Source organism: Sorex fumeus, unplaced genomic scaffold (genome assembly GCF_029834395.1).
Source record: "Sorex fumeus unplaced genomic scaffold, SorFum_2.1 ptg000036l, whole genome shotgun sequence".
Lineage (NCBI taxonomy): Eukaryota > Metazoa > Chordata > Mammalia > Eulipotyphla > Soricidae > Sorex > Sorex fumeus.
In genome coordinates, this window is record NW_026606093.1 from 14,571,351 (window position 1) to 14,595,183 (window position 23,833).

Genomic DNA, 23,833 nt, shown 5'->3' on the forward strand with positions numbered 1-23,833 from the left:
GGAACTTGGTCATGCAGTCATTATCCATTATGTCCTCAAATAATCTTCATCTTAGACATAACCTTGAGGTACTTCCTCCAATTAAATAGTTTATCTGTCTGGTTAATAAGGTATTGTGGTTATTAAAGTGTGTGACTTGTGAGATGAAGTCATAAGAGATTGCTATCTTAGAAGCCAAACCAAACCTTCAAATTATGTGTAGTTCCAGTTTTGGCCAACATCTTAACCATAAGAGTGACTGTAGTCTAGAACTGATATTCCCAGATTCTTGGCCAGAAAGTTTGTGAGTTGATAAATATTTATTAATTTGATATACTAAGTTACAGAGCAAGAGATAATAAATGAACAAGAATTCTAAACAAAGTCAGATCTTTGTGGTTGGAAACATGGTATAAAATGAAGCAAAAAATAATACATACAGAGCACAGATCACCTTCGTGCCCTCCATGGATGGGAAATTGTATCTCACTCTATGTGTAATAGAAAACCATTGGCATGTTATGATGTATCTTTTCAAAATAAATAAAGGGGTGGTGGGGTATGGGAGATAGTGGGAGGAAATGGGGAACATTGGTAGTGGGAAATGTACACTGATGGAGAGATGGGTGTTGGATCACTGTATGACTGAAACCCAATCATAAACAGATTTGTAATGGTCTATCTCACAGATATTCAATACAAAATTAAAAAAAATAATGTGGAGTTCATGCCTGCTTCAGTCCGCTTAATAAGTGGTTGAATAAATACCTTTCTACATAGAAAGGAAAGAAGAAAGAAGGAATCTTTTTTTTTTTTTGCTTTTTGGGTCACAGCCAGCGATGCTCAGGGGTTACTCCTGGTTCTGAACTCAGGAATTACTCCTTGCGGTACTTGGGGGACTATATGGGATGCTGGGAGTTGAACCTGGTTGGCTGTGTGAAGGCAAATGCCCTACCTGCTATACTATAGCTCTGGCCATAAAAGAAGGAAAATTTGAGGATTAGCCTTAGCTGAATACTCACAGATCATTGAAATATGTCCCTTCATTCTCTTTCTGCTTTTCCCTATGTTGGTTTCTTCTTCAGATGGGCTCCCTCGATCATTATAAAGATGTTCATGGGATTACTTTCAGGTTGATATCAACTATGTGGCTAATCACAGTGAAAAAGAATGCACTCCTCCTTCTCCCCTGAGATGTTGTAAACAACTTAAATCTTTTGACCATTTGTGCTAACTATTGTAGTGATGACCATTCAAGAGCAAGAAGGCCATATTACTGACAGCCTTAACAGAAAGTCAAATGAAAAAATAAAAAAGGGTCTCAGTACTCACTCCAGAGAAGCAGAAATGGGAGAGTGACCTTATTTGTGTGGTCGAACAAATGATGCCACGTCTATGGGATTTTATTATTTATTAGCAGTAAGCAAACAGGGCTGATATGGGTGGTAGTTGTAAAAGTATTGAATTTCCTCATGGAAATACAAGCTAATGTAATCACTATGGCTAATTCTAGTTTATGCAGGTAATATAGTTGCCTGCCTCTTCTGAAGACTCTGCTGACTTGGGCAGGCCTTTGTAATTTTTCAACTTCAGACCATCACGCTATCTCTTCCTTCTGTTTCAGGGATTTCTTGTTGCCTTGCTGTATTGCTTTGCCAATGGAGAGGTATGTTTTCCAGGCTGTCATCCTAGCTTCATATGAAGTTGGATTGGCATCCTACTATCCCTAGCAGTTTCTGTGTAGATGATGGTATGTGGAGAAATGTGCAGTGATGAGCATATACCTGGATAAAGTCATACTGAAATTCTCCAGTGAAGAGAAAGGGGAAGCAGTTTGGACGAAAGGTATTGAGGTATTGGAATGAATATAAATAAGATCCATATTCACCTGTGACCCTGCTGGAGACGTTCTAGGAGTATTAAGGTGAGAATGTAGGGACCAATTTTAAGTTTGGCATCCAAAAATCTGAATTCAAGTTTGGCTCATTCAGTAAGTATTATGTAAATTGTCAGGTCACTATGCCTCTTTGAGTCTCAGCTTCCTCATCTATAAAATGGGAATAATAATCAACTCTGTCATATAGACTTGTCTTGATCACGCTGAGTTCAAAGTAAAAGCCCCAAACTTACTAATGACTAGTAAGTTTTGATGACTAGTTTTATCATTACTATCATTGTGTTTACCCGACTAGCTCTCTGCTCAAAAATCTTTGGCACAACAAAGACCAGAGCTGTCTCCGAATGTGATCTGGAGGTCATCATGGTTTTATACCCCATTTATCCTCTGCACTCCTTTAATTTATTTCTGTCTCCTGCTGAAGTGTAAGTTTCATTAAGAGTGAAATGATCGTCCATCTCGAACACTACTACCTTTCTCTATATTTCCCAGATGCCTCATTCATTACAGAGATCTCAGATATCACTCTGGCATTCCCTCCCTGGAACATGAGATCTGAGGTTTTTGCCTTGTTACCTCATTGTTCTGCTTAATGGCCTCACTGTGTCTTTCCTATCTACTGTGTTGCAAGTACTTATTTGCTTTTCTTTATTCCTTTCCCGGGCTGGGGCGATAGCACAGTGGGTAAGGTGTTTTCCTTATATGCACCCAAGCCGACCTGAGTTCGATTCCTCCGCCCCTCTCGGAGGGCGCAGCAAGCTACCGAGAGTATCTTACCCCCCACGGCAAAGCCTGGCAAGCTCCCCGTGACATATTCGATATGCCAAACATAGTAACAATGAGTCTCACAATGGAGACGTTACTGGGCCCGCTCGAACAAATCGATGAACAATGGGAGGACAGTGACTTACATTCCTTTCCCATCATGGAAATGACTTTATACTTCCTAAGGTGACATAAAGAAGTCATTCAATAAATTCTTGCTGAGTGGACACAATACTGCTCAATGAATCCAAGATAGTAACGTTGCCTTCCTCTCACTTGACAGGTGAAGACTGAGCTGCGGAAGCACTGGGTTCGCTTTCTGCTAGCCCGCGAGTCTGGTTGTAGAGCCTGGATCCTAGAGAAGAACTTCCGATTCCTGGGCAAATGTCCTAAGAAGTTCTCCGAGGGAGACAATTCACTGCAGCCCTCACCTGGCAGGGGTCAGATACTACACCTGACCCTACAGAGTTCTGGGACTCTGGGAGCCCGGGTGCCCCGGGGTAGCAGTCTGTCAGAGAGCAGTGACGGGGACATCACCCTCACTCACACTATGGAGGAGATTCTTGAGGAGAGTGAGATATAGGAGGAAGATCGATGCTCTGGCTTTGTTTCTTGGGGACCCCTGGCAAGGCCGAGTGGAGGGAAGAGAGACTCAATTGTGGCAGTTTGCTGGTGTGCCTAGTATTCTATTGTGTGCACTACATTCACTTGACTTGAACTCTACTTACAGTCCCCCATGTTCTGCATGAAAGTGACCATGTAAATACACTGCCTGTCCTGGTCACCTAAGTTATCCAATTATCCACACATGTTTTATTATTTTTTTTCCTCCAGAATGAACAACAGTCTCTTGAGCTCACCCTAAATTCAAGTGAATGGAATCCTGAGCTGTAGAGAAACGCTTTCTGTAAATTAGAGGTCAGAGAGTATCTCTTACTTTACCTCCTCCTAGTAAAAGGTTTCCATCTGGAGTAATTTGAGGGTGTTTAAGGACCACCTGGGAAATGTTCTACATCCAAAGTCCAACTCATAGTAGAGATTCTAAGAGAGGTTGTGAGATAATGACAAGCAATGTAAAATTAGCAACAAGCACGCCAGGTAATTCTCAAGTAATACTAAGCTGAAAACAATGTGTGGAATGTGCAGCAACTAGAAGGCTCCTGAGCTGACTGGTAGATGAATCCAGTGCTGCTTTGCCTCTAGAAGCTCATCTGTGAAATGCTTTCCCTTATCAATTACTGTAGAACTTCCCATCACCACTCCACCACTCCAGTCCACTCTACCATCACCCTACTCCTCTTTCTTTTCTTTTTTTGTGGAGAGTCAGAGGCTCCTAAGCAGTACTACAGGGGGCTCCAGAACTATACCTGGAAGTGCTGGGGAATAAATTCAAGAGGTTTTTTTTTTGCCACCTATAAGGCATGTGTGGTTGGCCCTGGAATTATTCTTCTGACCTCCTTCTTCCACTTTTCTCTTTTTCTCGGTCTCAATGGTTCATGCAAGTTTTATTGGTAACTTCCACCCTCTCCATGAGAGTTGGTCCCACTTCAGGCACCACTTACAGAACTGCATTGAACCTGATATCCCCTTGGGCCCCACGTGCCTCTCTGGCTTTGTCGTCTACGAGCCTTACCTACTTTACCATCCTCTTGGGGTGAGGTATGTTCTTATCAGTTTGTACCTATGACTGATACACTGGTGGCCATATTTCATACTCCAGGAAGTTTGTCCCTAATTATTAAGAATTCTACTCATACATAAATGGACTCAGAAAGTTGGAAAAGGCATGCATAAAGTGATAGTTCTGTAGATGATGTGGAAATGCAAAGGTGGCACTAAGAGAGATGGATTGGTGGGACTGCACTTCTGATGAGGATACTGAAGGGCAGTCCAGGATCTGAGTGGAGGCACTGTACGATTAGGGTCAGTATCTTGAGTGAGTGTCTAAGGCAAGAGGCTGAGGAAAGTTCAATGGAGGAACTTCTTGTTGGCAACAGGATGTTAGTACCCTATAAAAGTGACATCATTTTTATATAGTGCAAGATGTACTTACTGTGATGGGTTATGTTTTCCTGGGACTATACCCAGTATTATACTAAAGGGCATTTTTAAACTTCCCAGGGAGCACTGCCAGATTTAGCAAGTAAAAATACTAGAAGTTCAATTAAATTGAACACTTTAAAGAGAAACACAGTTCTTTCAAAAGCATATCCCATGCTTTTCTCAGAATGCATCATAAATTCAAACTTAATTGAGCATGTATGTTTTACTCTAATGATGTTTTGCAGTAGGGTCTAGCTGGTGATTTCTTTTGTTGATAGGTCAAGGAAAATGAAGAACTCATTTTAGGTGGAAAATTTAAGACAGTAGTAGAAAGCCTCTACTGTCAATATAAAGCATATTTTAGTATAATATTTTATAAATAAAATCCAATACTCTATAATCTGTGGGTAATTTTTAAAAATATTGTTTGGATGAGGGTGATACAAGTGGTACCACCTGATATAAACAGCTGATATAAAATTAGAATTTTAATTTTATTTAAATTCTAATTTTATTTAAAAGTTGATACACCAAAAAAACTAATTTTGTTAGAACTTTATTTAAATTCTAACTTTATTTAAACATTTGAAATTTTGCCCATCGTGAATGTTTTTTTGTATGCATGCCAGGAATTGCACACACGCAAAATATGTTACTCTACCACTGAGCTACATCTTCAGCTCTAAACTATTTTAATACTTCAATTAATTAATTAATTTTTGCTTTTTGGGTTACACCTGGCGATGCACAAGGATTACTCCTGGCTCTGCACTCAGGAATTACTCCTGGCGGTGCTCAGGGGACCATATGAGATGCTGGGAATCAAACCTGGGTCAGCTGTGTGCAAGGCGAACGTCCTATTCGCTGTACTATCACTCCAGCCCCTTAATACTTTAATTTTAAGCTATTACATTAGAATATTTCCTGATTACTAAATTTTTGCGACTCTTTACATTTTGTATGTCTTTCTTGCCCTCTCCCTAGTCCCTGCTTTGCTTTATCAAAGGGGAAGCTCAAGCAAGGGCATCAGGTGGGTTCATAATAAAGCAGAGGTTAATTTTTTTTGGTGTATCAATTATTCACTGTTCAGTAGTTTGAAACTGCATGCTAATTTTTCATTTCTTCAAATATATCCACCCTTTATCAAAATCTGGGGCACATTATATTCTCAGTCTGAAATCAGAACAACTGTTTAGAGTGGTACCTGGTATACATTCACTGAATAATGTGAGATATACTTATTTCTTGGTGGCATCAGATGCTATCTGGGCCCAATTGTTTGAGGCCTTACCACTAACTAGAAATTGCACCCCACTCTACAAATTGATTAGAATTATACACTACTTGCCTTTGTCCCACTCATGATTAAATTAACAAGCTTATTTCATTGATATGTTTTTAAAAATTCTTTCATTTTCTTTTTTTCTTTAGCACTAAATTAAAAATAGATTTTCCCCTGGAGAGAAAAGGGTAGTGGCATTTAGCCTGGAGACCTGGATGGTCAATTTTCTCAGGAACCAAGAGGAATGTACAGAAGTGTAGGGACAAGACTAGACATTGGCAGTCTAATATAAGAAGGCAAATATTTCCTTTCTCATAGACTGGCCTGAGATTCTTCACTGTCTCTTGCTTTGAAATTCCAACCTAGTGAATCTCAATTCCAGAACTATAATCATGGGGAAACTTATTAGAAGTATTGATTGATGTATGGACCTTACTCAGAGATTCTGACTGATTAGATCTGAATAAACCTGGCATTGATACTTTTAGGAATGGTTCAGTGACATTTTATTGTGGCAAAAAGCATCATTTAAACCATATTCAGTGACATAAATGAGTTATTCTTCTTTAGAAATGAAATTCTAGTCCCACTGAACACTTAACTTACTATCATACCCTTCTTCCACCCATGATAAGCAAGTTCAAGACTAGATAGCTCTGAGTCCAGCAACTCTTGCATTTATTAGAACCTGCTTACCAAGCAGTCTACAAAGGAGCTTACAAGAAGGTCACATTTAGGCTTCTGTGACTTAATCCTGAGATTATCACTAAAGTAGGACTGGCAGAAAGTGGTAGAGGAGGGGGTAAGTTATCACAGGAAGGCTCTAAACACAAAAGAAAGAACCTGTGGCCCAATAAACACATTTCCATGTATCAGGAAACTGGGCTGTGGGTTTGATGTGCTGTGAGTGTGGAGGCACACATTTTAGCCCCTGTGTGTTTAAGTGTGTGTGTGTGTGTGTGTGTGTGTGTGTGTGTGAGAGAGAGAGAGAGAGAGAGAGAGAGAGAGAGAAAGTAGAGTGAGGGAGAGCGAGAGGAGGGAGAAGGCAAGAGGGACAGAGAGAGTTGGTTTGAATATTGTTGTGTGTGTGATGAGGAGGAAAGCTGAGTAGTTGCATCAGGGTTTCTTTTCCTTCACTTTTTCCTTCACTTTTTGAGGCTCAAATTGAATCAGTCGCAGAATTTCCTTATTGGCCATGGTTCCTTCGATGAATTCTTCTTCTGTAAGTTTATCTGTACGTAATACAATAGTGGGGAATAGTCAGAAAGAATGCTGACACGTGGCTAGTACGTCTGAAAAGATATAGCTATTATGAAAACATAGAATACTCAGTGTCCCTGAGGATGCTGCAAACTTGTCCCAAATAACCAAATAGGGGAAATTCTTCAATATAAATGAAAGAGGTCTCAATGAACTTATCTGTGAAACAAGGTGATTATGCCTATTAAGTATTTTGACTACTAGTACTGGTTTCAAGCCTCAGCTTTTAGGGAAATTTATAAGGGACTGCACACAGCAGCATCTCACGTGAGAAGTAAGAAAGGTCGAGTAGAGCACAGAGAGTATAATGCTATACAGACCTGGGGTGTATTATGGTGTCAGAGAAATTCTGACTTGTGGAGAGGTCACTTAGTCCACCCAATATACAGACAGTCCCTTGAATCCCAGGTGACAACTCCACTATTCTCTTTCTTAGACATTTCTGCATCCCTGCTCTGCCTCTACATTTGGGACCCACAGAGAGCTTTGCCTTCAATCTCTATATTATGTTTCCATCTAGTGAGCCATAAGCCAGAGACCCTCTTCTATGCCAGAGTCACCTTGCTTGCTGCTAAGAATATTGCAGGGGTAGGGGTAAGGAATCAATACATGGGAGAGATAAAGAACTTTGTTTTAGGAATCTCTTGGTATTTGGTATTCTACATGAATACAGTTCATGTAGAAATCACAAGCATGACCCAAATGCTCTGCTCATGGTTTTTATCATGGTGCCTGTGTGAAGCAGGTGACAACAAAGCCTGGTCAGATTGAATTGCTTTTCCACTGACTTATATTTCAGACCACTGGAGGATTTTCAATCCCTCCTGAGTTAAGATAAAGTTTTGGTTTTAAAGTTCCAGTTGCCCTAAGAGTCTCCTGCAGAGCATGAAGTCCCCACTGTGAGAGCCCAATTCCAGAGAGAGGAACTACCTCCAAGGAAACTATGTTAAAATACATATGTCACCCTGGTAGGAGTGATAGTTGCACTCTACCCATGGCACTCACATGGATAAGTTTTCAGATCATCAATTAGCCAAAATAGGGGAGTCAGCCCACGGACAGGCTGAAGGGAGTCATGAGGACAAAGGGAGTGTATTTATCTACGGAATCTACGAAAATAACAAGATGAAGGAATTCAAGTGGGGAGGTGCCACTAGCAAGCCAGTGAAGTACTTATCTTGCAAAACTGGAGATACTCATTTGTATAGCTGTGAGAACAGAGGATTAGCACCTCAGAGCTTTTTTTAATTTAAATTTTGTGTCTGGCATCCCTACTTCCCACATCACCTCATGCTGGTCTCAGTCTAGTGCCAATGGTTTTTCTCCTGTCTCCAATTTCTTCCTAAACTATAGATTAGTAGGACTACTGTTATCTCTCATATCTCTTGTTTCCTGGCAAGAAACAACCCCTAGAACCAAAAAAGGGCCAACTACCTCCTCAGCTGTATCTGGGTTCTGCAGTATTTTACCATTCAATACAGTAAAGATTTAAAATAATCTGAATTCTGGCTTCTCTGTTAAAAATTAGACAACATGAAAAGTGACATGACAAAAATCAACTAGAAAGCACAAGACAGATATCCTTTTCCTACTTATCTCTACCACTTAGTAGGGCTGCTATCTATGTCTTTCAATTTTATCAACCTGGTCCCTGTGACTAGTTTATCATCCTGTCTTCAACCATATCCTGGCATTGACCAGGTGCATCACACCCCAACTACACAATTCTAGAATCCACAAGCAATTTCATTGCCAGGGTGTGCTTCCTGCAGGTTGTTTCTAAGGACTGTGCAGGATTGGCAATAGCAACTGAAATTAGGGATTAAAGAATAGTCCTTCAGTCTAAGACTTTTCTCACCCAAACTTTCTTCTTTACCTCTCTGTTGCCAGGAGTACCATCTGCCTTGCATTATGATAGCTTTCCCAGCATCCTTTAGAGTTCCTCTCCTTTTGCCATCATAGGCCGTTCCCCTGGAAATTTTTTTCAATCTAATTATAATCTAATCCTAGCTAGTGTTTCTCAGAGGAACTAAATTAACTTTCCAAAAGTCAATTCATGTAAATTAGACCCTGATTGATAACTTAATCTCAGATAGAACTGAAAATTTCCCCAAACTGCAGAAATCACCTTTTTCTGTTTTTTTTTTTTTTTAAGGAAAAATTGGCAGAGCACATGCTTTGCAGGTGAGTCCTGGTAGCTCTAAGTACTGTTAGGAATAGAAACTAAACGAACCAACAACATAACAAATACAAGTAAATTGTCCACAAATGGGTAACTCTAAAAAAGATTTTAAAAATTATCTAAATTCATACTAGCAAACAAACCACTAATGAGCTATTGCCTTCAGTTTTTAATATTCCTTCCAATGTGGGCTAAGCCTGATAAAATAAAGGTTGACTTTCTTTAAAAGCACCCATCATCTAGAGCTTCCTCTTTCTCAGAGAATCTCAGACTGCATCTGAATGTGCTGCCATTTCCCTAGCGGGGAATCAGTTTCAGAGAGGCAGCAGAATTGGACTCTGCTCATCATTCAGACAACCCTGTAGACATGTGTTCTATCCTGCCTGGATGCTGTGATACAGAGGCTAAATCTTGAGGCCTTCAGCAAAACAGCTCGTAGCTGTTCAAGTGCTATAAAGAAAAAAGAATTCACCATTATCTTTCTTTCCAAAGAATGCCCAGATCTTCTCAGCTCGCTTTTCTGGGGTGTTTTCATCATCAGGAAGGTTCTTCACATCTTCAGGGCTGATCATTTTGAAAATAGCCTGCACCAAATGAAGAGAAAGAGCTCTTCAGATACAACTACAGAGGCTGGTAGACCTGAGCACTGATCTGGGGTATTCATTATAGTTTCCCTCTCCCAGAGTCCAAAATAGTTGAATAACCAGGCATCCTCCAAGGTGGAAATTAAGACGCAGATGCCCAGTCTCCAGTCATCCTTTTTCAATTTCATTTTCTGAGGGTATGTCATGGAATCTTTTTAAAATTAAAGCATCATGATTTATAAAATTATTCATAGCTGACTTTCAGGCATACAACATTTCATCATCAATCCCACCACCAGTATCAACCATGAGAACGTGTTTTTGATCCATGTTATAACTTGGTTGCCTAGGGATAGCTAGTGCAAAAGACCAACATGTGTTGTGCACATAACATGGAGAAATTGTCTAAGCATTTTTTAAACCCATCCCCCAAAACATTATGAGATAGAGATTCACTGGTCCTATTTTTAAAGATGAAGAAAGAGACAACTAACAAAAATTCCAATGCCTGCATTGGAATTTACCACTCATCTCCACAACCCTAACAAGCCTTGGAGATAATTTCAGGGCTGCGGAAAGGAGGTAAGTTTTGCCAACAATAACTTTTGCAAAGGTTTCACCAAAAAACAACACTAAAAAAATCTCTCAGTTATCCTTATGGTTAGGAAAGTATAAAGAAAAAGTTTAGTTTTTAGCTTTAAGATTCTTTCACCCTCTTTGCTCTGGCTAGAAAAAAGTTAGATGGGTTATGTGAGTATAGCCCAAAGCTGGAAGTATGACTTCCAACTCTCTGTTCACCTACGCCAGGGTAAATGGACAAAGGAGACTCAATGCGCCCTTCTCCGGGTTACTGGAAGTCTATAAGGTCCAGAGTAGACAGCCAAGACCATGGCTCTTTGAGCCTATTCTGACATCACCTTTAGTACAGGCAGGTGTGCTGGGTGGGGGCTTGGAGGACACTCTGCAGATGCCTGGGAGCATGGCCAGGCTGGGGAAGCGATTCTGAGATCATCTCCAGGGAAGGTGACCAGTATCATGAAGCTCACTTTCAATATGTCATACTTTCATAAGAAAAGCAAGGAATAAAATCCAGTTTCTTAGGGCAGCAGTCTGAGCTGGCATGTCTCAGAGCACCCAGGTCACCCAGCAATTGGATCCCAATTCTTTTCTTTGTTATGGGTTATGGGATTTATAGATAATTAACCCTTAACTGACTCTCACCAAAGGCAGTTTGTCAGTCTGAGAGAACCCAAGGCAAAAACCATAAAATTTCCAGCTGGGTTCAGGGAGGTTATATGATCTTTGCAAAGCCATGCAGCTAGTTGACAACCAGCTAGCTGAGAGTTGGACTATTATCCGTTGTTTCCAACTTTGTGATCTTGAGACTGGCAGAACCTTGAGTCTGTGTTTCCCTCTACTGCCCAACCCACTCCTTCCTGTTTCCTTTCCCTACTTCCTTTTTCTCTTTTGTCCTCAAGGACCATCAACTTGTGGCTTCTGCTGGACCCAAGATCCTTTAGGTAGTTATGGTAACACAATACCTGTTTTAGACTAACTTTGAATAGGGGGTGGGGGTGGGGTGGGGGAGATTGCACTCAGATGCAAATGAGGTTTCCCCATGTGTGCCCAGCGGAGCTCACTACTCTCATGTTGTATTCATGGCTGCTCTATTTATTTTTTTTCCTAATAAGGTGTGCATATAAAAGCATTATTACAAATGCACCCAAATTTACATAAGATATAAAAACATTTCTCCACTTTAACAGTGATGAGAGGAAATGATGAGAGAAACAAATAGCATGGGATAGAAAACTGAAAAATAATTATATGATTTTATATAGTAGATAATAGACTGGTTTCAAAAATATACCTATGGGTGAATTATTTGATGAAATTTCATTTTTAGCCGCTATTTCAAAAATATATATTGATATGGAAAATACTGATAATGAGATCATTATAAAAAGTATAATAAAGGTTTATATTTTCACGATAAAAATTATATTTGAATATATACTACATTAAACTTACTTACAATTACATAGGCAAAAGATTGGAAAGATATTATTTCTTTCCAACATATATCAATATATTGATATATAGGTTTTTTTTACTATTTAAAAGGCCCTCCCGTTGATCGTCGATTTGCTCGAGCGGGCCCAGTAACGTCTCCATTGGAGACTTTGTTGTTACTGTGTCTGGCATATCGAATACTCTCAGTAGCTTGCCGGGCTCTCCGAGAGGGGTGGAGGAATCGAACTCGGGTCGGCCATGTTGGCCGCTTGTAAGGCGAACGCCCTACCCGCTGTGCTATCGCTCCAGCCTTAAATCAAAGACAATTTTAATTTTCTTTTGCATTATTGAAAGATTACTTGTATGTTAAATAAAATTATTTCAAGATACCTAAGATCTTTACAATCAGTGATCTGATATGGAGCCAACAAGGACAAAGAGGACATCAGTGTGCTGGGAGGGTCTGGGTCTAGACCATGTGACAGACGAGCATGCTGAGAAACCTGGAGAGACAGGTCGAAGGAATCTGCCCCAGGTTGGGAAGACTCAGAGATTTCATGTATCTTTGTCCTTTTTCTATTGCCTATTAAAAACATGTGTCTAAAGTTATGATTAGATTACTTATGTCTAAAATTGTGATTAGACCAAGAATGTGTACTATTTAGAAGGATGGAAGGAGGGAGAAGTGAAAACGGGAGGAAGAGGAGAGAAGCAAAAATGTAAATAGAGGAAAATACCCAGACTAATAATCTTCAGAAGGTCCTTTACAACCCATCCCAAAGTATAGTATTTCTATTTGTTGATTTGGTGGGTTACTTTTGAGTCAAAGAATACTGTCACCATTAATTTACAAATAACTTTTAAACATCCCAAGAAACCACAAGTTAACTGCCAAACCATACCAAATAAAAATGTTCTACCTTGGGGTTGGATCGGGTGAGAGTGCACTGGTATACTCTCAGAGCTCCCGAGATGCAAAACCCAGATCCCAGCTCCGCCCTTACCTCACTTGCTTAGCCCTGTCCCAGACCGGCAGCCAGAGAGTCCCGACCCTGGTGACCCCATTACATACTCTGAAGAGGGAATGGGAAAACTGACCATGACGATCTCCAGCACCTCGCCCTTGCTGATGGCTCCATTGCCGTCCACGTCATAGAGCGAGAAGGCCCACTCGAGCTTCTGGCTGGTCTTGCCTACCGTGGTCATATGCAGGGCCACCACGTACTCCTTGAAGTCCAGGGTGCCATCACTGTTGGCATCAAAGCTACGGAACACATGCTGGGCGTAAGCTTTCGGGTCAGCGTCAGGGAAGAACTTTGCATAGATGCTGGCAAACTCTTGCTGAGTGATTCGGCCAGTGGGGCACTCCTTCAGGAAGGACTGGTACCAGGCACAGAGCTCCTCCTGTGTGAACTTGGTGTTCAGCTGCAGCTCCTCTAGGATTTCCTTGGAGAGGGCTCCGCTTTTGCTGTTTCCCATGAGTGAAGGACTATGGGCCAAATCAGGCAGTTGTGGCTGGGGTATAGTGCAAGCAACGTGGTCTCCTGACTGTCCACACTCAATACCTCTAAGAGCAGTGCTGAAATGCTACTGGATTAGAAGGATTTGTGGCCAGTACTCAGAGGAGGACTGGCCTGGAAGCTGGGAGGTATGGGTGGGGCTAGGTGGGGGGAGGGGAGGAAGAGAAACCCTGCTGAGATTAAAATATAGAGTTGACAGCAGGCAGTCAATCCAACTTGGCCTTCGGAGAGGACAAGACGGGAGGTCAGGGCCTTGTGAGTCAAAGCCGTGTTCCAGAGCCTCCCCTAACTGCCCTCTTTATCCCCCTAACTCCCCTAAGTCTAGCCCTCTCAGGAAAGTGGTGTTTCGCACTGACATTGAAGGTCTTTGGGCTAGGGACATGGCATCTCTCAAGGAATCGTAAATGCAGTATATAGGAACCAGGATTTCTCCAGCTCTCAGTTCAAATCACAGCTTTGCACATTATTAGTTATGTGAATCTGGGAAGATTTCATACACTCTCTGCCTTGAATGCTTTTAATTCTTCACTTCCTTTATGTATTTTCTTAATTTTCAACCTCTCAGCAAGGCCTATCTGATCTTGAGACTTGCAATAGCAATCTGACCCCTGACAACATGGCCCAAACTTTTCCTTCATCCTAAAACATTTTCCTACCTAAGAGAATATCAAGGAGCGAATAGGCCTAATAATAGTGTTGCCCTTCTTGTTATGGTGAAGATGGAATAACTTAATGTGCAGCATACTTAGAATAGAGTTTATCACATAGTAAATAATTTCATTTTTATAATTATTCACCTGTGACAGGGATTATAAAATACCTATAGGGTTCAGCAGGCAGAGTGGGTAAGTGAAATAGGAGAATCAGGCCTAGTTTCATACAGAAGGGGGCTTAATTCTATTTCAATGTGGTCAAATATTATTATGGCCTAGATTTCCTAGAATTTTCAAGTATCCAAGAAAAGAAAATCCATAAACCTGATTTTTAGAATTAAAGATGTCTGAAAATCGTTCCAAATTTTTAAATGCTGGCAGTTAATTAAAAATTTTCAGACATGGGTCTGGAGCAATAGTACAGGGTAGGGCATTTGCCTTGTACGCGGTTGACCCAGGTTCAAGTCCCAGCATCCTATAAGGTCCACGGAGCACCGCCAGGAGTGATTCCTGAGTGCATGAACCAGGAGTAACTCCTGTGCATCACCGGGTGTGACCCCCAAAAAAACAAAAAAAAATTTTTTTTCAGACATGCTGAAGGTCAACTACAATTGAACTCTGACTAGGTTTCATCCTGCAAGTGCTCAGGTATTTAGAAACCTTTATTTTATTTTATTTTATTTTATTTTATTTTTTGAGTAAGCAGTTAGCACATCACTGGAGATGGGGGCGTGACCCCGCTCGGCACCATTACTGAGTTGATAAAACATAAGCAAGAACTCTAGGAACTAGATTTTGAACAATGAATTCTCATTTCCTTCCTCACTAAAAGTGAAGGTTGGAGGTGCAGGGCATAATGATGGAGAGGAATGTGCTGGGAAGAATTTCCAAACTAGAATGGAAGCACGATATCTTTTCTTGGACCAGGGGATGTCACTAGAAAGAATAAACTCCTTAATCTCCAAATAGGTGAGTTGGGTTTTCCCCTATTTCATAACAGAAAAATGGCAGGGGACAGTGTCTCCCCACCGTTGAGAGAAAGCCACCTGCCTGCCCAATCCTGGCCTGAAATATCACTCAGGAAAGACCAAGGAGTTAGATTCACTCTTCCCGACTGGCTACACCTCTTGTAGGTCGAGCTTCTAAAGCAGTTCTCAGAAGCTGTTGGTGTATATGTGTCTATGTGTTTATTTATGTACACTGACTATTTTTCTCAATGATTTGTGAGAGAATATTCTTTTTCATAGGAATCTTTCTCATTTTTCATACTTAAATTTTCCTTTAACAAGGAATTTTTCTCAAGGGCACTTAGACACAGTCACTGAACTAGAAAACAAACAAATTGTGAAAGTGATGCCAGAGGCCTTTGCCCCTTGCCCTGATCCAGGAATGGAAAGTGTTTAGAACAGTTTCCTAGGTGCCAGGTCCAGCCACTCCACGCCTGCAGAGTAAGATGAGGTCAGTCCCACCAGGAAGACATGACGCTCTGAGAGGGCATGTCGACAGCCCGAGGCACATGGCTGCTATAAACGGCAAAGCCAAGGGGAATATTTGGGACTGAGAGGCTCCAATTCTAGATCTCTCACACTAGAGCAGCATCCTTTATCCAGACCTCAATCTGGAGAAAAGAGGGGAAGAAACTTAAGTCAAAATTGAGGTACTTGGACTGCCATATCACTGGCCAGGAGGCAGACTCTGGAAATACAGAGGCAAACCCCCACCTCACATACAGGACTCTGGAAAGAGAGAGGCAAATCCTCAACCTCTCTCAGTCTTTTCTGTCTAATCCAAAGGCAAGAAGGATGGAACCAGAAGCAGGAAGCAGTCTAAAACAGTCTAAAACAGACCTAAAACTCTTTAGGTCACTGTGCTAAAGGGAGGTCAACCGTGGGAGGGGACCACAGGCGGTTGTGTTGATGCTGCTGAGAGGTTGTGGCCTGAAGTTTTGTTTGAAAACCTGAATAAACATCTCTATCAGAGGAAGAGTTTGCATTCCTAAGCCAAACAACTTGTTGGAGATGATGTATGTGAATGGATTTGTTAAGTCTGAACTGGGACTGTAAACTATCCTCTAGCCCCCAAAGACTTCTGAGTGCTGCTTCTGGGGAGAAGACCTCCTCTCAAACTGGAAAATCTTTGTGTCCCACCACCCCGTGGCCCTCTCTCCTAGCCACGCCCTGGCTGAAAGAAGCAGGATTACCCCAAAGGTGGGCCAGTTTACACCTCAAGCCAGGAACTCTAGGCCAGAGCACAGCCCCTGACCTTCAACTAAAGTTCTCTACTATAAGTTAAGGATAAGATGAGCTTTTCCCCTTTGGTGTGAAGCTTGGAAAAATGTCTATAGTGAGAGAAAATGGGTTCTCCCCGAGAGGGACGATGGGAGAGTGAGAATGGGAATGGTACATTTCCTTCCAGTAGTCACTGAACAACCATCCTTTTGTTTGCTCGGACCCAAGTCCTTGAGGTCATCCTTAGCACTTCTGTTTCTGTTAGACTCTATTCCAGTCTGTCAAGAAATCATTTTGGTTCCGCCTTCAAAATGCATCCCAATCCTGACCACTTTTCTAACACTATGACTTCTTCCCTCCCACATTACTGCTTTCATGCCTCCTTGCCTACCTTCTCCCAGTAATACAGTGATCCCCAGATCAACAAAGGAAGGGCATGCATACCTTATTCTGGAGCCCTATAGCTTTGCCTATTTTCCTTTGCGTGAAAGCAAAGGCTTTTGATAGCTACCAGGTCCTGCAGATGCTAACTAATCAAACTAATCTTTGTTCCAGCCACACTGATATGTAAGTCATTTATCTTGACAACCTCTACTACCTAGAATATGTTCCCTCAGTTACATGCAGCACTGCTTTCTCAGTATCTTTGTCTTTGATCAAAGGCCAGCTTCTCCTTGAGGTCACTCTCAGTGACCTCCTTACTTTCTAATGCAATGTGTCTACACTCACTGCTAGGATAATTGATCCCCTTGACCCTTTTATGTTTCTTCTAGATGCTTTCTGTTCTAGACATACATGTCTTATGTCTCTTATTCTTCCCTGTCTATCCTGAAAGAAAGTAAGTGTTGTGAAGCAGACGTAGTTATCTGTTTCTTTCTGTGAGTGTTCCCATTACCTAGTATCTGGCATAAGGTAACTATTCTCAGTAACTCCCGAATGAATGATCAGAATGAATCATGAAAGACACAATACCCAGGATCTCCAAAGCAGAAAAGGGATAGGGCTGGAACCCGAAGGGGAGTCTGGCAGCATGGTATCTGTGATAACACAGAGGATAACACACAGGAACCCGGTGTTCCTCTGCTAACTCATCAAAATAAAATAACCACCATCAATGAGAGCATGGGTAGAATACTGAAACTGTTTTTACAGAGGAGTGTGGCAGCCCTGCAGGAAGTAGGGCCACCCAACGGGATCCAGTTTCTCTGCAGTTTATTTTAAATGAGATGAATCTAAGCATTTCAAGTACACACACAAAGCCAAAAAAATAAAGAGAGAGCATTTCACTTCCTGAAAATGCTTTATAATGCAGAACAATTATTTATAGTAAATGCCTTCAAAATTTAAACTCTTTAAACACTTAATTCTTCATATTAATATACACAAATTCTATTACCATGGGTGGGAATGGGTGGATTACAGCTTCCATAAGGATTAGAATTTCAACAGTGTTACCTATAAATTATAATACATATATTTTATTTTTTTATCTAGGCAGCCAGGGATGAAAGTATATATAATGGTGTGGAGTAAACACATTCTTACCAGGATGAGGAATGCTGGCAGGACACATAGTTTTTGAACATTAAAAATATATAAAGTATTTAGCAAAAGTTACAGAAAACAAACCAATCAAGCAGTTTATTTGTTAGAAAATTCTACTTTCATAGGACCTGGTGATGTAGAGTTTGTGGAAGGGCTACTATAAATTACTTCCTCCAAAAAGGAGGTGGAAGTTTGAACAGAATGGAAAGGAATGAAAATTTGGGGTGTATGTTACCCAGGGTTCTCTCATAAGTGTCTGTCGCTGGCTCACAGCTACTGAGATATGTCTGCTCATGAAATGCTGGAAGGAGGTGTGTCTTCACTGGACAGTTGGTAGAGAGGCTCCAGGAGAGGCTATAATTTATCTTTAGGTCACAGCACAAATGAAACAATGAAACAAAGCCAGTGCAATGCTCTTACCCTGATACCATCTGCGTTTTCTTTCTGTCCCATATCATAATGTCCCCGTTAGAGCACCCATACACACTGAGTCTTTGCAATCTATCTTTGCAATCCCACTGAGAATTTTCCTCAAACATACATGTTACTATCCCCTGAACAGCATACAAAGATGCCAGCACCGTGGCCCTTCTTTCTCAGAGCACCTACCACAAAAGGCTCTAGTGTTGAGGTTTAATGAAAATAGAACACTGGGATTTGTTTCCTGCATTATTCTTACCCAAGCTTGTTACAAGAGTTATAGCCTTCATTTTTAGGAAAGGAATCAAAAAAACCCAATACTTTAGGAAGGAGCTTTGGACAGAAGTCTCTGGCAACAGTTAACTCTAAAGTGTCCCAGCAACATGAATTTTCACTAGCCATCACTGGATCCCATGAACTTAGCCTCTATATCTTAACTTTTACTCATCTTACCTGGATCCAGGGATGCTTTCAGGTTTCTGGAAGAGCTGCCTGTTGCCTTCCAGGCTAAGTTTTCACTGGGAGAATGATTTGACACATAATCTAGAGGAGTAGTTACTTTAGGGGTCACAACCCTAGTCTACTGGCATTCTTTGGGTTTTATTTTATCTCTGTCACCATCTGCAACCACCTTTGTGGTGTAGCTTAGGCCACTCTCACTGCCAGGTGAGCACAGATCCAGAATAATAAAAACATCCATTCTTCTTGGAAGTAGATGTAAATCCCTTGCAAGTGTTTTTTAAATTTTATTATTTTACTTTCTGAGTCACACCTGGCGGTGCACAGAGGTTACTCCTGGCTCTGCACTCAGAAATTACTCCTGGCAATGCTCGGGGGATCATATGGGATGTGGACGATTGAACCTGGGTCGGCCGTGTGCAAGGCAAATACCCTACCTGCTGTACTACTGTTCCAGCCCCATCCCTTGCAAGTTTTTAATGAATTCTAAAAAGATACCTCACTCTTAACAACTCAGAAATTCAATGTTTGGGCAATGCACAAAAACTGTCCTGATGGGACCCAGATTAGGAATGCCCAAAGGCATAGGAACACAAAACTGGAAAAGAGAAGAGGAAATATGTCATAATAACTGGAGGCTTAGAACAAACAGAACAAACATTTTTACTCTGCAGATGAAACAGAGACATAAGAAAGGGTGGTGATGAATCCAAAGTCAGCCCCTGCCTCATCCATGACACATCCATGTGCCTTCCTTACTTCCTAATGTTCACCAAATGCTGAAGACTGTCAGTGTTGAAAAAAGAAAACCCTAGAAGTGAAAGGCAACTAAAAGTCTGTCAGCACCTCTCCCAATCCCTGTCAAAAAACTAAAATCAACTCTAAAGGCAAGTGTGAGGCCCAAGAGCTACTTGTAAACACAGCTGGCATTTGAAGACAGAGCCTTGGGAAATATGAGAAGCTACAGACTGATCCTGGGTTAGGAACTGCCAGTGTAAACCACTCATTTGAAAGCAAGGAAGCAGGGTGCTGTATCTGAACAGAACAGAATGTGGTGATTCAAGGATTAAGCTAATTCTCTGCTGACACACAAAATCCAGATGACTCAAAAGCATTACACATAGTGAAAGAAACCAGATCCAAAAGGCTACTTCAAAGTAACTCCATTTTAGGCATTATAGAAAAGGTCTAAGTATAGGATTGGATTATGATTTTTTAGAAGCTTGTTAAAATCCATTGACACATATACTTCAAATGGAAAGTATTTTTCTATAGGTAAATACACCCCAACACTGTCTATCAAATAGCTTAACAATCTTAGAAGGTAAGGCTGGAAAGATAGCTCACAGGTCAGTAGTGCATGGATTTCATGCCCAAGGACCCAAGTTCTATCCCCAACACATCAAAGCTCCCTGAGCTCCACCCTAGAAGACTTTGATCATGACCAGATGGTCCTGCTAGTCCCCGGAACTTTCGGGGAGCAGTGCCATACTGTTTAGAATTGAACCATATAGCTTGATTAACTTAGTTTCATTGGTCCCTAGATACTTGGGAGATCATCTGCACCCCTCCATCCCCACCAGGAAACAATGCAAAAAGAAGAGGATATTGTAGAAGTTGGAGGATTTGTGAGAAAAAGATGGTTTCCTGGTTAAGTAAGCATGTATCCCACTTAATATTTGTAAAGTGATTTTTCCACCTATAAAATCATGTGCAGACAGCACCCAAAAGGAGATAGAGAACAAAAGGGAATGCCCTGCCACAGGGGTGTGGTGGGATGAGGGGGGTTGGGGGGTGGGAGGGATAAGGGAAGCATTAGAGGTGGAGAATGGGCACTGGTGGAGGGATGGGTACTCAATCATTGTATAACTGAAACCCAAGCACAAAAATTTCTACAACTGTACCTCATGGTGTTTCACTAATAAAAATTAAAAAAAATCATGTGCAGATCTGTTGACTCCTGTTTAAAATGCTTTGTCAAGGTCACTCAGGTTTGGAAGACAAATACAAGATCAAGCCAAAGTCTTTGACACTCTATGGCTTGAATTTTAAGAAGGGGCTTTACTAATAACTGATTTGTCTTCACAAAGGAAGGTTTATCAACACAGAGTTAATAAACGTTTATGCTGTTTCTATTTGTTCCAGTCATTAATCAGCCCAAATAATTGGAGAAGTATCTCCCACTGAAGAATTCTTCCCTGACCAATAGGCAGTGGTGAAGGTAGAGACCCAGGGACTCAACTGGGAGAACTTCAGAACTGTCAACTCAATGGCTCAGGTAGTTATGTTTCATAACACTGACTAAATGCAGTATGAAAAATGGAGAGGAAGAAGTGAGGAGGTTGTCATGGTCACTAACTCATTTATTTGCCTTAGCAATTTATCTTTTAATCAGGTTTTCACAGCCAAAACTAAGTGCTGCAGTGTTTCCCAGGGGAGGACATGCTCAATATGCTCAGTTGTTCTCAGAAATAGAACAATAAATATTCTTAAGAAATCCCACATTCACCTATTCTGAATAAACCTATCCAAATCTCCCTTTTTAATCTTAACATGAGCAAAACAGCATCTAAAAACTAGCTTGCTACTCCGTGGTGCTATATCAGATGACCGTGGCTTCTTACATGGTGGGTAATAATCCCACATAGAGTAAAGTCACCGTCACTGTGCTCCCATTGTTCACTGATTTGCTCGAGTGGGCCGAGTAACGTCTCCATTGAGACTTGCTGTTACTGTGTTTGGCGTATCAAATACATCACGGGTAGCTTTCCAGGCTTTGCCATGTGGATGAGATACTCTTGGTAGCTTGCCAGGCTTTCCAAGAGGGGCGGGGGAATCGAATCCAGGTTAGCTGGTGGGCTGTGTGCAAGGCAAACGCCCTACCCGCTATGCTATTGCTCCAGACCATTGAGCCATGCAACATGTAAAAAATTGTTTTAAACTTTTAAATTATTAAAAGTCAATATGTTATTTGATAAAATATTTTGTCTATTGATTTACTTGGGTCAGGTAAAAAATTCTCAGGCAAAAAAGGTCTGGTAAGTGGGAAAAGTTTAAGAAGACTTGTTCTAGACTTCAACTAAATTTTAGCTGTCCTCAAATGGAGACACCTGCTAAAAAAAGTCGGCGGGGGGGGGGTGGTCTGTGGTCTGGATTCTTAACTCAAGTACTATCTGTGATTCATTGTCAGTTGACGGCACTGAATGTCCTCCCTTGGACTTCATTCTTCCTGAGGTAAAGCAGAGATATTTATTTTAAAAGAACACGAGGCTAGGGAAGTAATAGCTCAAAGGGCTTAAGCACATATTTTGCATGCAGGAAGTCCCAGTTCAATCCCTGGCACCACATGGTCACAAGATCACAGACTCTGAGCATCTAGCCGGGAATAATCGTAGGATATTGTTTGGTGTGGTGCAATCAAATAAAAAGTTCTGAAATACACATTAGGCCCTGAATGTATAGCAAACTAGGTAATTTAATATTTGTTCTTGTCTACCTTCCATTCTGTGGTGCCTTATGTTGGTAGTGTATATTATAATCCTAGATTCCCCATAGGTTCATTAGGGAAGGGGTACAATATTCTCACTCTCCAGAGAGGTCTTCTACTCATATACATGGATAGGATGGGGACAGATGGATTACCTGATGGATTATGTCAACTCTGTCTCTAGTATTCCACAAATTGCCTAGCATGTCCCAGGCATCCACTTAATAAATGAATGAATGAGTTCAGTGGATGAATATATATCAATTGACATAAGATAGGCTTTTTTTTTTTTTGCTTTTTGGGTCACACCCAGAAGTGCACAGAGATTACTCCTAACTCATGCACTCAGGAAATACTCCTGGCGGTGCTCAGGGGACCATATGGGATGACGAGAATTGAACCCAGGTCAGCCACATGCAAGGCAAACTCCCTACCCACTGTGCTATCGCTGCAGTCCTGACAGTACTTCTAAAGTCTGAAGAGAATCTGTTTATGAAAGCTAAGGGAATGATTTCTGTTGGAAAGATAAGTCTACAAAGTAAGAAGTGATGATCTATCCTTATGGCAGGCTCTATCTTGTACCCACGTCCTAGCACACTGCTCTTTCTTAGCTAAGTGCTTGGAAAATTAATAAAGGAGGGAAGGAAAAAATTGTGGTGAGGAAATGAGAGGAAAGAATGACTTTGGCAACAAACTGGCCTATCCTCAGTTACCTGGAGCATCTTAAAAGAAGCAAAAGAGTACCATTTGTCATAATGAGGTACAGGGAACTGAAATTATTGGGTGGAAATTAATAGACAATCTCAATGAGACCTCTCGTATTTCAAATACCTAGGGTCAGGAAGATGGCTCAAAAGCCACATGCTTTGCATGAGAGAGCTCCACATTCAATCGCAGCACCATCTAGTACCTGAAGCACTGCCGGGAAGTCGCTCAAAAGTACTGAGTGAAGAGTATTCCCTGAGCGTTGCCAAGTATGGCCCAGAAAACAATAATAAAAAGACAAATAAAAATTTATGCTATTGACAATACTATTGGCTTTAAATGTTTGACTATCATTCATAAATCAAGTTGCTCATCAGGCTACCAGGTTACATATTTTAAAGAAAGAAATCAAGAAATAATATCCTAAAATTGGTAGACAGTTTTATTACCCAGGAATAGGCCTATCCTGATGGGTTTCATGACAGTGAATCCCTTCACAATCACATTTCTGGGTGGGATATTTCAGTAAGAAGGGGAAAGTGGCACATTTTGACTTGCTTTAGGATATTTGTTATCTTTCTACTATAAATTATGGTAAAGTACTTCTGAGTCAATGAAAGAAGTGCTGTAAAATTCAAGTAACCAGCATGGGAGATTTAGAGAAAGGTCAGTGGGTAGTGCTCTTAGAATACTGTTCTCATGGGAGACCTCAAGGTCCAATGCAATCAGTGAGAAAAATGAAGAAAGATGGATTATGAACTGGACAGAGAGCTCAATGAGATAAGCACATGTATGCATACAGGAGACCACG

At 41.1% G+C, this 23,833-nt stretch overlaps 2 protein-coding genes across 2 annotated transcripts in view; one reads left to right on the plus strand and one right to left on the minus strand.

The window, feature by feature from the left end:
* The window catches only part of GLP2R (glucagon like peptide 2 receptor), an 88,390-nt gene extending 85,166 nt beyond the window's left edge, over window positions 1-3,224 (plus strand). Inside the window, exons 12-13 of the mRNA XM_056117778.1 lie at window positions 1,604-1,645; window positions 2,925-3,224. Coding sequence (XP_055973753.1) covers window positions 1,604-1,645; window positions 2,925-3,224 — 342 coding nt within the window. The remainder of the gene's footprint in view (window positions 1-1,603; window positions 1,646-2,924) is intronic.
* A 3,858-nt stretch (window positions 3,225-7,082) lies between these two features.
* Window positions 7,083-13,519, minus strand: RCVRN (recoverin). The gene is made up of 3 exons (XM_056117904.1): window positions 13,104-13,519; window positions 9,881-9,992; window positions 7,083-7,198 (listed from the first exon to the last, which is right to left on the minus strand). Exons 1-3 carry the CDS (start codon window positions 13,482-13,484, stop codon window positions 7,083-7,085), a joined length of 609 nt encoding a protein of 202 aa, XP_055973879.1. The 5' UTR covers window positions 13,485-13,519.
* Between the last annotated feature and the right edge of the window lie 10,314 nt (window positions 13,520-23,833).